The sequence below is a fragment of the Pleurodeles waltl genome, chromosome 4_1, assembly GCF_031143425.1.
Source record: "Pleurodeles waltl isolate 20211129_DDA chromosome 4_1, aPleWal1.hap1.20221129, whole genome shotgun sequence".
Taxonomy (NCBI): Eukaryota; Metazoa; Chordata; class Amphibia; order Caudata; family Salamandridae; genus Pleurodeles; species Pleurodeles waltl.
In genome coordinates this window covers 455335592-455349937 of record NC_090442.1, presented here as the reverse complement: position 1 = coordinate 455349937, position 14346 = coordinate 455335592, and the positions used below count along the sequence as shown (strand labels likewise).

General features: G+C 41.6%; 1 protein-coding gene across 1 annotated transcript in view; it reads left to right on the top strand.

The window, feature by feature from the left end:
• Positions 1–14346, top strand: part of ELAPOR2 (endosome-lysosome associated apoptosis and autophagy regulator family member 2) — a 402503-nt gene that overhangs the window by 204478 nt on the left and 183679 nt on the right. Inside the window, exons 8-11 of the mRNA XM_069228716.1 lie at positions 362–450; positions 2048–2228; positions 6636–6764; positions 8227–8317. Coding sequence (XP_069084817.1) covers positions 362–450; positions 2048–2228; positions 6636–6764; positions 8227–8317 — 490 coding nt within the window. The remainder of the gene's footprint in view (positions 1–361; positions 451–2047; positions 2229–6635; positions 6765–8226; positions 8318–14346) is intronic.

Here is a 14346-nt window from a genome sequence, read left to right as displayed (position 1 = left end):
CTGGTCAAGCTTGGATTTACATAATATTTCTATAACCATACCTTTCACACACTCCCTGGGAAAGCCCACAAGCGTACAATAGGCTAATAATTCGGTTATTGTGAGTCAGTGTAATTCAGGCAAATACATTTCAGGCTCTTGTGTCTGCACTTGAATCCCAATGAGTAAGGCAAATTTTTAAAATAAGGGCCGGATGTATTTGTGTCTGCTAGAATATGCGTTAGTACATCCTGGCCTAGTCCCTAACGTATAATCTGCTTTTGAAGAATAAAGTACTATTTCCTTGATAAAATGCTTTGCATTTTGATGTGAATGCTTGGTATAACTAGAAACCGTACTTTATGTTCTATTTTAATTTCAGATGAAGGATCAGAGAAGTGCTTGGATCGTCCCCCATGCACAAAGAAGGATTACTTTCAAACCCACACTCCATGTGACACAGAAGGAAAGGTACAGTCAAATTCTGTCCCTCACTTTGTTGTATCTTTTACACATTAACAATGTTATCCTGCAAACATCATGCAGTATTAGATTGTGGCATTTTCGGTATTAAGCAGGCACCTAATAGTGAAGGAAAAATGCAAAACAGAATCTGTCCTCATCTGCAAAACAGGTACACTTTTAACTTAATATGTGTTAAATAAAACATCATGGCTTTAATGTCTCTAACAGCATTTGATGTGGTTCATTTGTTGGGTGACTTTCTCTAGGACATTAATTGTGTGCATTTGTACACATTTGAACAAAAACAGTTTCAGCTAGAAAAATTTGCCAAATAGCTATTCATTCCACAGTCAGAATTGTCCGAATCATTCTCTAGGATGCACAGTATTGAACATTTTGATTTTGTAAACATAGCTTACTTAAAGTAGGATATAGAATTTGCCATGCACATAAGAACCTATCTTTAGCATGTCTAAAAGATTACCATTGGCCAGGACAGAGAATTGAGTATATTAGTATTGGGGTAGCACTTGTATTACAAATGATTTCAAAGCCAGATCCATGTTTTTACCAGCTCTACCGTCACTGATTGTTTTTTGCAAACAATCTGGCAAATGGGGTACATGCAGGGAGTTTTCTCCTGGCATGTAAAGACAATTATTTCTGCTTGAGAGCCAGGCAGAGAAAGTGTTCCTCAAGAAGACTACCCTAAATGGGGTTGACCTCCAGATATATGAAAGACAGCGACCCTGTGGCAAGATTTTGCCACCTTTGACAGGGCAGGGGAATAGTTAGCTTGGTAGGCTGTTAGAACCATTGATTTACAAAGTTTATTCCATCTGCCAAACTCTAAATGACATTTTAGGCGGTTGTTTTTTGTCTACTTGTTTATTTGTGCTATGCACATAGCATGTTAGTAAAGTAGCATGCCTTTTTTTAGGATTTGATGTAAAAATATCTACATGTCCTTCGATTTTAAACTGTTTGTTGGTTATTATCACATAATAAAAAATTGTCATTGTCTCCAGAACATTTTTACTTAGACCTTTTCAAAATTTATCTCATAAATTGAAACTGCTTTCAAGTGTTTTTGTCATTTATTATACTTATACTTAAGGTTATGTCACATTCAGAGGCATTCCCTTTGTTCACACATCCTTCATTTAATTCTCTCTTTTTCCCGACTGGTTTGCTGCTCCAAGTAACTGGTCATTGCTCATCCTTAATGTTAAAACCTTTGTACTTATGGACTTTCTGTTATGGACAGTAAAAGTTGAAGTGGTAACTTCTGTCTTGTTCCCCTTTCCAGTCAAAAGTCTTTGAAAAGTCATCAATATTAGTACTGCTGCTCTAGATTTCATGTAGACGTTGTTATTATACAGTTAACTGAAACTCAAACCCCTGTCAGATGTTTTTGAAGTGTTCCTTGGGACTAATACATTCCAAGTAGTTAATGTTTCTCTGAATTTGATAATGGTATGGGACGAGATGTGGCCTAATGGCTAGGGCTACTGACCTTTGGAACCTGGAGTATGAGATGTGGAGAAATGTATTTTTTAAGGAGTTAATTATATAACCTAAAAGCTGGCTATGTTCCTTACAGACTCAAATAACATATAAATGGATAGAGCCAAAGGTTTGCAGAGAAGACCTTCCCAATGCAACAAAGCTCCCAGCCTCTGGGCAGAAGACAGATTGCCCACCCTGCAACCCTGGGTTTTACAGCAACAGGACATCATCTTGCTCTCCTTGTCCACAAGGATCATTCTCTAATGGCATTCAGGGTATGACGTTTTTCATCTAATATAATCTTTTAATTATTTTCATTAATTACTGGAAACCGATAGTGTACATGTGACTACTGCTGCTTTCATGGTAAGTTTCTCTTTTCTTTACTTTCTTGATTATTATTGCTCTTCTTAAAACCAAATGTTATTCAGGAATAATAGCCCAGCAAGAGCATTTTAATTGCTGTGTTGATTTATAGACATTGTACAGTAATGTGAAAGACTTAAATTTTCTGGGAATTGAAGAAGAATGTAGGTTGTGATTGGAGATATTGAAAGGTATGAGGATTAGGTTACGGACACGACAATTCAACTGATCACCTAGGGGAAAGAGAGGAATTGTCTTTCTGTCTACAAAAAACAATGCAGGTTACAGCATAAGGCTGTATGCCATGTAGCTGTTGTAGAAAATAATTATCTTTCCTTACAGTAACAGGAGTGCAGCTCCTTCCCATTTTGGACTTGAAATTCATAAATTATTTGGTATGGTAAGACCATCAGCCAGCATGAGCATCAGACGGTGTGATACGAGCATATTTATGTCAGAATATCATCTGACAATATTATTGGATACTATTTGCAAAGATAAATTGGGTTGTAAACCTCTGTTTAATCGTAAAGCCCATTTACGGATATGGTTGCAGAGATCTCTACCATGAGTGCAGATTTGGCACACCTGCCTGTAAGTATCACTCAAGTGGTGGGAATATGACAGTCCAAGATCTTCTAATGTGTGGCTAGCCTTGAAAGATTGGGAAGGCCTACAAACGTATATTTTTGGACTTCACAAATGTCTCTTATTCCTCTTTCCTGCCTGAAAAACATAGCTTTTTACTTCAGCACATTTCTGGTGTTAATCCCTTCCCAGGGTGGGGGGGGGGGTGGAATGAGTCATCCCCATATTTGGTGGGATGTAGGTGACTGGGCTTCTCAGCTGGAAATATTTTTCCTTTGGAGAAAGAAAGGAGGTGGGTCATTTTCCTCCTGTGCTAACTTTCCTGCTATGGAGACCTCCGCTCAGCTTTAATTGGATCATGATGGCAGTGTCCCATGACTTTACCAGAAATCCATTTTAAAATCTGTGTCTGGTACGACTTTCAGTGCGGACTCCTGGATATTTCTGTGATTCCTGAAAAGTAGTAACTCTACACTCACTTCACTCAAATAATAAGTAGAAGGAAACCCTTAATGGACCTCCTATGTGACTTCTGAGAGGTGCAAGAATCCTTCCAACTCTTGTGTAGTTAATTTGTGGAGACAGAATTACTTAGTGTTCATTGATAAAACATCAGGTTTATAATGTAGAACTTTTTAGTGGTAATTTAAAAGAATACTGAAGCAAACTATTGTATGTTTTGCGACCTCTACAAAAAATTGTCAATTCTTTGAAGTTCATAATACATTACTTTTAATACAAAGATTTTTTCATATTTTTATAGTAGAGACATCAGTACAATGCCAATGACCCAAAGATAAAATGAGGATAAAGACAAATGAAGGAATAAGATTAAAATGTAAAAGAAAAATTACAAACATTATATTAAAAAACACAAGTATACAATTTACATTACAAACACATCTAAACAAAAGCTATAAGAAATGTTTCATGTGACTCATCAGGCGTAAGGTAGGATTGGGCTCCTAGAAAAAAATCTAAATCGGCCATCTGGAATTATGTCAACAAAATATCAACAGATTCTACTAAGTGATTACCACAGTATTTAGTGTTGCGGTCATTATAATTCTCTTTAATTAAATATAAGCAACACATATTTGCATACAGATTTAAGCAGGACTAACCCTTTGTGAAACTATTGCCAAGAATAAAAAGATAATAGTGGGAAGCAGAATTTTTCATAAATAGAATGGTTCAAATTTTTATAAAGATTGTTGTTCCTACAGTTAACATAGGTCAAAAATAAAATGTTAGAATTCAGACATCAATTGACTAGGGGGGGTCCTAAAATATTGGCCACGAACAATATATATGTTCATTTTCAAAATTAAAAGGACAGAGAAGCCATGTTTTGTCTTATTGAATAACAAGGTTACATAGTTCATATCAAAAGGTATATAGAGAGATCCAATAAATTCCTTTAATTATTCAACCTTTAAAAAGATAAATATGAACACTACCTCTCAATCTCAAAATATATTTATCAAATCAAAAAAGAATATATGTTGATTTCATGTTCACTGGAAACGTTAAAATAAAAAGTAACCTACCCTTTCAGGGTAGAGTTTTACACCCACATATTGGTAAAAATCTCCTAGTGTATGCTTAAAACTTTCTTTGGGAATCAGGCCCATCATGTCCAAAATATTGTCATGAAAAATATCACCCCATGGTGGAGCAATAATAGACTGTCCACACTAAATGGATTCATATTTTTTACAGAACACAACAATTGTCTATTGATATTTCAGTATATGCTGTTCTCACAAATAACCATAATTTGCTAGCTTGAAAGTCCAAATTTGTGTTTCTACATAGGTGATACTGACAGTGCGTTAACTTCTTAAAATGAAATTTCATTGTAAACTGCAACTTTGGGCTTTTTTTAATTTCAAGTATATAGTAGTTGGCTTCTCTGCCCTGGGCATTCCCTAACAAAAGGGAGCTTCTTACGCAGACTGACCAATGTATTTGACTAAGGATAAGGTGATGTTATATGGTTCCCACTAAAATGGTAGGACTGAGTATTAGGGCAGCAGAACTTTGGAACAAGAGGACTGAGTCTGTCTATACCATCAGGAGCTGCTGACCTAATTTTTAGCTAGCCCATAGTGCCTCACCTGAACCCGTAACCTTTCCAGGGTAACAGATGTCTACAGCAACTTGAAACAAGACATTCTGACTCCCAAGAAAGTTGTGGAAACAAATCTTATCTCTTTCATTGCTTTACTCGTGCAAGCCCAAGGTAAACACAAGAAAGTTACCAATAAACTATTTCAAACATTTATTAAAACAATTGTATTCTTGCATAGAGAGAATGAGCTGTGATTATGAGGCAGATGAAACAAAGCATTGTAACCAGCGTTATTAACATGATGAATAGAATAAACAGTCCAACCATTATAATCTTAGAACTATATCTTTCTATCTACCACTAACTATAATGTGAGAGCATAGCTGGTGTACTCTCTGCCTGTGGACAATCTAACGGCATAACTGGAGACCCCCATACCTGGAGAGTTGAGCCAAGGTGCCAGTCTATAGTGAAGTTGGCAATCCTCCGCAAGATGGAAGATCATCAAGAGAACTGCATGTCGATCACAGGATTTGTTCCAGGACAGTAGTGGCTGGAGTGTTCCTATGAGCCTTCCGGGGCAGTCTATCGTTTGTGTACTCAAAGCCACACTGTGTTGGAAGTACAGATCCGATGCAGCAGTTATTTTTTTAGATGTTAGAAGCTGTCTCCAAATGGGAAATGCAAGCACTAGGATATCTTGTTCTATATCCCTAGCTTTGAACAGAGTGTATAGATTACATGTACAGAAAGGCTAACTAAAAACAAGCAGCATGTGCATTGTAGTCTAGGAATAATATTGTGCAAAGTGTAGAAATTGTCAATGCTAAAAAGTGATGGGATCCTAAAACTTGTAAAGTGTAAAATATAAAGCTAAGATTGAGAACCAGGGTAGGCCCAGGAAGACCTTGCGACACCCTTCCCTTGGCCGCAAAACGACACACTTCTAACAAAACAACACTAAAGGAATAAAATGTCACCTCAACAAGCAAAGCAAACAAGCCTTTCAAAATATTCCACTTAAAAACATATAAGGGATCCGGGAGCCACAGCATCCATTTCTAAAGGAAAGAATTGCTCAAAGAAAGCATCCTGAAGCCATTGGGCAGTCTTGTGGGACAACACTGAAAATGAACCATCAGTGGCCACATCTGCAGATCAATATCCGAAGATCATACCAATTGCCTTGCAAGACAAATGTCGAGTGCACACTCGAAAGGGCACCAAAGACAGCTGAACACAGGCTGCACACACTAGAGCCACACTGGTCGAAAACACGCACCAGTTTTCAATAAGTTCCTCCAGCAAAGACACTTCAAAGTACTGCATCATGCGTTCTCGGCTCCTTTCTCGCTCCTGCCCAATTTCTCTTTCTTTTTTCTGTGTCGATCTATTTGTATCTCTCTTGCCCCTTACTTCTCACACACTCTTTATTGAAACTGATAAAAACATCTGATTTTTCTCTCTTGCTAACAGCACTAACCTACTGTTTTAGTACAGCTTTAACTTATATGTGGATATAATGTTCAGATGTACTCTGTAAATAACGGTATTTTCATGAAACAAACAGTAAATAGAATCCAACTATAAGATCAGCTATAGGATTAATTTTGACTACGCACTTACTTTTGTTCCTGGTTATCTCTTTTCACAGAATGCAAGCCCTGTCCTGCTGGAACAGAGCCAGTGTTGGGCTTGGAATACAAATGGTGGAATGTACTGCCTACCAGTATGAAAACGTCTTGTTTTAATGTTGCAAACTCAAAGTGTGATGGGATGAATGGTAAGTACAATGTATATCACAAACACACTAAGGAAATATTGAACTCTGATACACAACTGCTTTTTAAAAACCAGCTATATTGACGCTTTTGGATGCTCTTGTCCTTTCTTTGGCAGGGATATTTTAGGGTTTTCAAGGGGCACTGGGCCAAACATAATGTGGGGCCCTCTGTTTGGAACAAATTTGGATTAATGATGCACTTTCAGCTCTTTCGTGCCTAAATGTGTTTACTTTTAATATTCAAAGATAGTGACATGTTTTTAATACTAGAATATACAGCATCTCTCTAATTTTATTGTAAATAATCTTTGTAATCCTCACCCATTTCTCATAAGTGAGGCCCTGTTTTGATCTAAAAGAAACTTTTTTATGTATGTTGCATAGTGATGAAAAAAAAACCATGTCACTGCAAAATGTCTGTAAAGCACTCCCACGCATCACCCACATTAAAATAAATTAAATTAAATGGGTGTTTTGAACAATCTGTTAAAGAATTATTCAAGATCATCAGGGCAAGACTCCCTGTAGAACAGGGCTGGCTGTATGAGGGAGCTCCATCAAGCACAGGGCCATGGCCTACTTTGCCCATGCCTGGAAACATCTTTGTTCTTTGGTTGATTAAATATTGATAGTCAAACACTGGTCTTCCTTTGATTTTCATAGTTTTCCTTTGCTCAGAATATAAGCCTGCCTACATGTTACCTTTTTTCTATTGGCAAATACAGCTCTGGGTTTCTGATCGGAGCTATCATTTGTGTAGCAAGGGTGTAATGGGTTCAAATTGACTGATTGCCATAGGTTGGATAGCAAAGCCAGCTGTGAATGTTGTGCCTTGCTCACCTTAGACTCTTAGGACCCGGTGTTCTTGCACTTATTGCACTAAAGTAGCAAAGGCCTCGTGTGGTGTCTGTAAGTCATTCAGTTGTAGTAGTGTCATTTTATTTTTGACTCAGTGCCTGGACCAGTTTTGGGTTGTTTAATCTGTGCAGGTGGTTGCTGCAGTTGGGCCAGGCACACATTTTTGAGACCCAAAATAATTCTTTTTGATCATTAGACATTCAGCAAGAGTGAGAAAATGATGATACAGGGAGTAAAAGGAAGATAGGAAAACAGCGATGAATGAAGAAAGCTGTGATGATAAAGAACCTGTAAGATAAGGAGACTGGACTGGAAGTGTAGAATGGTAGGAGAAAGAGGCATGAAATGGGATCAAGAATAAGGAGCTTTGGTATCAGGCAATCCTGGCGTTCGGCTGGACCACACATATTTTTTTTCATATAAACACTTCCATTCTGTGAAATAGAGCAAAACGAGATAATGATATGGCCTTAAATTTGTGGAACATTTAGGGTTGGTTAACAACAAATCATTAAAAAATTATTACCAATGTATTCAATCTCAATCTATGCTTTTTTATTTGTGGTTTAACTGCTTAATGTAAAAGGTTGTTCTCCTTTCTTAGGTTGGGAAGTGTCGGGTGATCATGTGCGGAGTGGCACAGGAGCCTCTGACAATGATTATCTAATTTTGAATTTGCAGATTGCAGGATTCAAGTAAGAATATATTTATTTCAACTACTTAAGTTGTCATTATATTATACAGAAATCTGAATTGTTTAATTGTTTGAAAAAAAGCAATCACCACAGAGCAAAGACTGGTGTCTTGAGTGTTAGTGTTTGTCTTGCGGTGAAATGTCTGCAAATCAATAAATACTATACAGTGCTCTACTGTAACATGGCACCATATCAAACCAAAGACTGCAGTATACCTAGTCACCCTAAATCCCTTTCCAAACTCTATATTTGTAAGTATTTTTAGGTCTTGCCGACCAGATCATGTAAGCAGTCTGGTTGTGAAAGACATATTGTGAACTTACCTGTAGGATTAGAGGCTGCCCACTGCTTACCATTGGTTGGCTGTTGTTAGAAATGGGGTCATTGGTTGGCAGTCAGGTTACCCCCTGTCCAAGCAAGGACCCTCACTCTAGTCAGGCTAAGTCACACACAATCCAAATTATCCTCTGCACACCCTCTGGTAGCTTGGCACAGAGCAGTCAGGCTTAACTTAGAAGGCATTGTGTAAAGTATTTGTGCAATAAGTCATACAGTACCACCATATAGCACCACACAGTGTTTAGAAAAAAATATAATATTTATCTGGATAAATGCAGGTCAAAACGATCAAAGATGTAATAAGTAAATGTAGAGATATCACAGAAAAGTGATTTAAAGTGTCTTAAGTCTTTTAAAAGCAAACAAAGTCTCTTTCAAGCACAAAGTACCTGGTCCGCATGACAAATCTCTGCAAAGGGCCGCAGAGGAGAAGTGTGGAAACAAAGGATGTGTGCCGATTTCTCGGGCCGCACATGGCGATGCGTCATTTAGTTTCCACACAGGGACGGCTGTGTGTCGATTTCTGGCACTCACTCGTGGATCCTATTCAGGTTGCGGGTTTTCTGGCGCCCCGGGGACTGTGCATGGATTTCCTGCGCTGGCAGGACGAAGTCACAGGAGCTGCATCAATCCAGTGGGCATTGCGTTGAAGTTTCTACTGCACGGCAGGCGCTACATCGATTCCTTTCTGGAAGTCGGGCTGCGTCGTTCCGGCTCGGCTATGCGTCTATCCAGTGGGCCGTGTGTCGAATTTCCGTTCGCTAGGCTGGCGCTGCATCGATCTTCTCGTTGCGAAGTCGGGCTGCGTCATTCCGGTTCGGCGTGCAGTGAAATTTTCACCACGGTGCAGGCTGTGCATCGAATTTCACCACACAAGGAGTCCTTCTTGAAGAGATGAAGTCTTTTTGGTCCTGAAACGTCCGGGAGCAGGAGGCAAGCTCTATCCAAGCCCTTGGAGAGCACTTCTTCACCACAGCCAGGGAACAGCAAAGCAGCAGGGCAACAGCAAGGCAGCAGTCCTTCACAGAAAGCAGTCAGGTGAGTCCTTTGGGAAGCCAGGCAGTTCTTCTTGGCAGGATGCAGGTTCTGGTTACAAGTTTCTTCTCCAGGAAGTGTCTAAGGTGGTAGGGCAGAGGCCTTGTTTATATACCAAAATGTGCCTTTGAAGTGGGGGGGACTTCAAAGAGTGGCTCGGAAGTGCACCAGGTCCCCTTTCAGTTCAGTCCCGTCTGCCAGGGTCCCAGTAGGGGGTTTGGCAGCCCTATGTATGAGAGCAGGTCCTCCACCCTCCCAGCCCAGGAAGACCCATTCAAAATGCAAATTGAGGCTGAGTATCCTGTGTTTGGGGTGTGTCTGAGTGAATGCACAAGTAGGTGTCAACTAAACCCAGCCAGACGTGGATTTTAAGGGACAGAAAGATTTAAGTGCAGAGAAATGCTCCCTTTCTAAAGTGGCATTTCTAAAATAGTAATATTAAATCCAACTTCACCACACAAGGAGTCAAGCAGGATATTATATCACCATTCTGGCCATACTAAATATGACCTTACTACTCCTTTCAGATCAGCAGCTACCATTCAAACAATGTATGAGGGCAGCCCCAATGTTAGGCTTTACAGCAGTGTAAAAGCGAATTTAGAAGTTTTACACTACCAGGACATGTAAACTACCTAGGTACATATCTTGCCTTTTGCCTACACAGCACCCTGCCCTATGGGTTACCTAGGGCATACCTTAGGGGTGTCTTATATGTAGAGAAAGGGGAGTTTTAGGCTTGGCAAGTACTTTTAAATGCCAAGTCGAAATTGGCAGTGAAACTGCATACACAGGCCTTGCAATGGCAGGCCTGAGACAAAGTTAAGGGGATAATGAAGTGGGTGGCACAATCAGTGCTGCAGGCCAACTAGTAGCATTTAATCTACAGGCCCTGGGCACTTATAGTACACTTTACTAGGGACTTATAAGTAAATGAAATAGTCCAATTGGGTATGAACCAATGTTACCATGTTTAAAGGGAGAGAGCATATGCACTTTAGCACTGGTTAGCAGTCTTAAAACCAGCACAAACAGTATCTAAAAAGTGGAGGGAGGCAGGCAAACGTTAGGGGTGACCACCCTAAGGCTGTCCGGTCTAACAGCTGTATTATCACTCCCATTTGCTTGCTTCTTATTTGATGACTTGCCTTCCTTTTCTAGTGTTTGTATCTGTAGGAAAGTACCATCTTGCCTGGCATGTTACCCCCATATTTCACTGTATATATGTTGTTTTAGTTGTATGTGTCACTGGGACCCTGCCAGCCAGGGCCCCAGTGCTCATAAGTATGCCCTGTATGTGTTACCTGTGTTATGACTAACTGTCTCACTGAGGCTCTGCTAACCAGAACCTCAGTGGTTATGCTCTCTCATTTCTTTCCAAATTGTCACTAACAGGCTAGTGACCAATTTCACCAATTTACTTTGGCATACTGGAACACCCTTATAATTCCCTAGTATATGGTACTAAGGTACCCAGGGTATTGGGGTTCCAGGAGATCCCTATGGGCTGCAGCATTTCTTTTTCCACCCATATGGAGCTCCGACAATTCTTACACAGGCCTGCCATTGCAGCCTGAGTGAAATAACGTCCACGTTATTTCACAGCCATTTACCACTGCACTTAAGTAACTTATAAGTCACCTATATGTCTAACCTTTACCTGGTAAAGGTTGGGTGCTAAGTTACTTAGTGTGTGGGCACCCTGGCACTAGCCAAGGTGCCCCCACATTGTTCAGGGCAAATTCCCCGGACTTTGTGATTGCGGGGACACCATTACACACGTGCACTATACATATGTCACGACATATGTATAGCGTCACAATGGTAACTCCGAACATGGCCATGTAACATGTCTAAGATCATGGAATTGTCTCCCCAATGCCATTCTGGCATTGGGGAGACAATTCCATGATCCCCCGAGTCTCTAGCTCAGACCCGGGTACTGCCAAACTACCTTTCCCGGGGTTTCACTGCAGCTGCTGCTGCTGCCAACCCCTCAGACAGGTTTCTGCCCTCCTGGGGTCCAGCCAGGCTTGGCCCAGGAAGGCAGAACAAAGGACTTCCTCAGAGAGAGGGTGTTACACCCTCTCCCTTTGGAAAAAGGTGTTAGGGCTGGGGAGGAGTAGCCTCCCCCAGCCTCTGGAAATGCTTTCATGGGCACAGATGGTGCCCATTTCTGCATAAGCCAGTCTACACCGGTTCAGGGATCCCCCAGCCCTGCTCTGGCGTAAAACTGGACAAAGGAAAGGGGAGTGACCACTCCCCTGACCTGCACCTCCCCTGGGAGGTGCCCAGAGCTCCTCCAGTGTGCTCCAGACCTCTGCCATCTTGGAAACGGAGGTGCTGCTGGCACACTGGACTGCTCTGAGTGTCCAGTGCCAGCAGGTGACGTCAGAGACTCCTTCTGATAGGCTCCTCCAGGTGTTGCTAGCCTATCCTCTCTCTTAAGTAGCCAAACCTCCTTTTCTGGCTATTTAGGGTCTCTGCTTTGGGGAATTCTTTAGATAACGAATGCAAGAGCTCATCAGAGTTCCTCTGCATCTCTCTCTTCACCTTCTGCTAAGGAATCGACCTCTGACTGCTCTGGACGCCTGCAAAACTGCAACAAAGTAGCAAAGACAACTACTGTGACCTTGTAACGCTGATCCGGCCGCCTTCTCGACTGTTTTTCTGGTGGTGCATGCTGTGGGGGTAGTCTGCCTCCTCTCTGCACTAGAAGCTCCGAAGAAATCTTCCGTGGGTCGACAGAATCTTCCCCCTGCAACCGCAGGCACCAAAAGACTGCATCACCGGTCCCCTGGGTCCCCTCTCAGCACAACGAGCGTGGTCCCTGGAACTCAGCAACTCTGTCCAAGTGACTCCCACAGTCCAGTGACTCTTCAGTCCAAGTTTGGTGGAGGTAAGTCCTTGCCTCCCCACGCTAGACTGCATTGCTGGGTACCGAGTGATTTGCAGCTGCTCCAGCTCCTGTGCACTCTTCCAGGATTTCCTTTGGGCACAGCCAAGCCTGGGTCCCCGACACTCTAACCTGCAGTGCACGACCTCCTGAGTTGTCCTCCGGCGTCGTGGGACTTTCCTTTGTAACTTCGGGTGAGCTCCGGTTCACTCTTCTTCGTAGTGCCTGTTCCGGCACTTCTGCGGGTGCTGCTTGCTTCTGAGTGGGCTCCTTGTTTTGCTGGGCGCCCCCTCTGTCTCCTCACGCAATTGGCGACATCCTGGTCCCTCCTGGACCACAGCAGCATCCAAAAACCCTACCGCGACCCTTGCAGCTAGCAAGGCTTGTTTGCGGTCTTTCTGCATGGAAACACCTCTGCAAGCTTTTTCACGACGTGGGACATCCATCCTCCAAAGGGAAAGTTCCTAGTCCTTTTCGTTCTTGCAGAATCCACGGCTTCTACCATCCAGTGGCAGCTTCTTTGCACTCACAGCTGGCATTTCCTGGGCATCTGCCCACTCCCGACTTGATCGTGACTTTTGGACTTGGTCCCCTTGTTCCACAGGTACTCTCGTCCAGAAATCCATCGTTGTTGCATTGCTGGTGTTGGTCTTCCTTGCAGAATTCCCCTATCACGACTTCTGTGCTCTCTGGGGAACTTAGGTGCACTTTGCACCCACTTTTCAGGGTCTTGGGGTGGGCTATTTTTCTAACCCTCACTGTTTTCTTACAGTCCCAGCGACCCTCTACAAGCTCAAATAGGTTTGGGGTCCATTTGTGATTCGCATTCCACTTTTGGAGTATATGGTTTGTGTTCCCCCTATACCTATGTGCTCTCATTGCAATCTATTGTGACTGTACATTGCTTACATCGCTTTCTATTGCTATTACTGCATATTTTTGGTATTGGGTACATATATCTTGTGTATATTTGCTATCCTCATACTGAGGGTACTCACTGAGATACTTTTGGCATATTGTCATAAAAATAAAGTACCTTTATTTTTAGTATATCAGTGTATTGTGTTTTCTTATGATATTGTGCATATGACACCAGTGGTATAGTGGGAGCTTTACACGTCTCCTAATTCAGTCTAAGCTGCTCTGCCAAGCTACCTTTTCTATCAGCCTAAGCTGCTAGACACCCCTCTACACTAATAAGGTATACCTGGACTGGTGCAAGGTGCTTGGTATCGACTACAAACCAGGCCAGCCTCCTACAGTATCCTGTTGACGCGTAGCTTTTTTTTACGATTCTTTCATTTTCTATCTTTTACTGCTCTGCTGTTTTTAGGGAAATAGTTATTTCTTTTTCATTGAGCAGTCCATGAGAGTGCATGTGTTTTCCAGCTTTCTTCTTCATGTTCTGGTTCCCCCTCCTCAAATATCAGCCCACCACCAATCTTTTGCTCTGCATAACTCCCAGCTTGTCTGTAAAAGCAAAGTAACAGAAATATTTTTACTGTGGTATGGCTAAATCGTAGAATTTAAGGGTTGCTTTTGCTTTATTTCCTGCTTTTCGCACATTGCATTAAAGCACAAGCTTTGGCGCACAAAGGTTTTTATGACACTGCAAGATGGGCCATCTGATGCACTCACTGAGCTGGATCTGAGACAGAAGTAATATTTACCATGATGCTTCTCATGGAGGCCCATACATCTGCTCCCTGGGCTACAGCCAAAAAAACGAATTTTATGGAAAAAAATATATCTTGTCAAG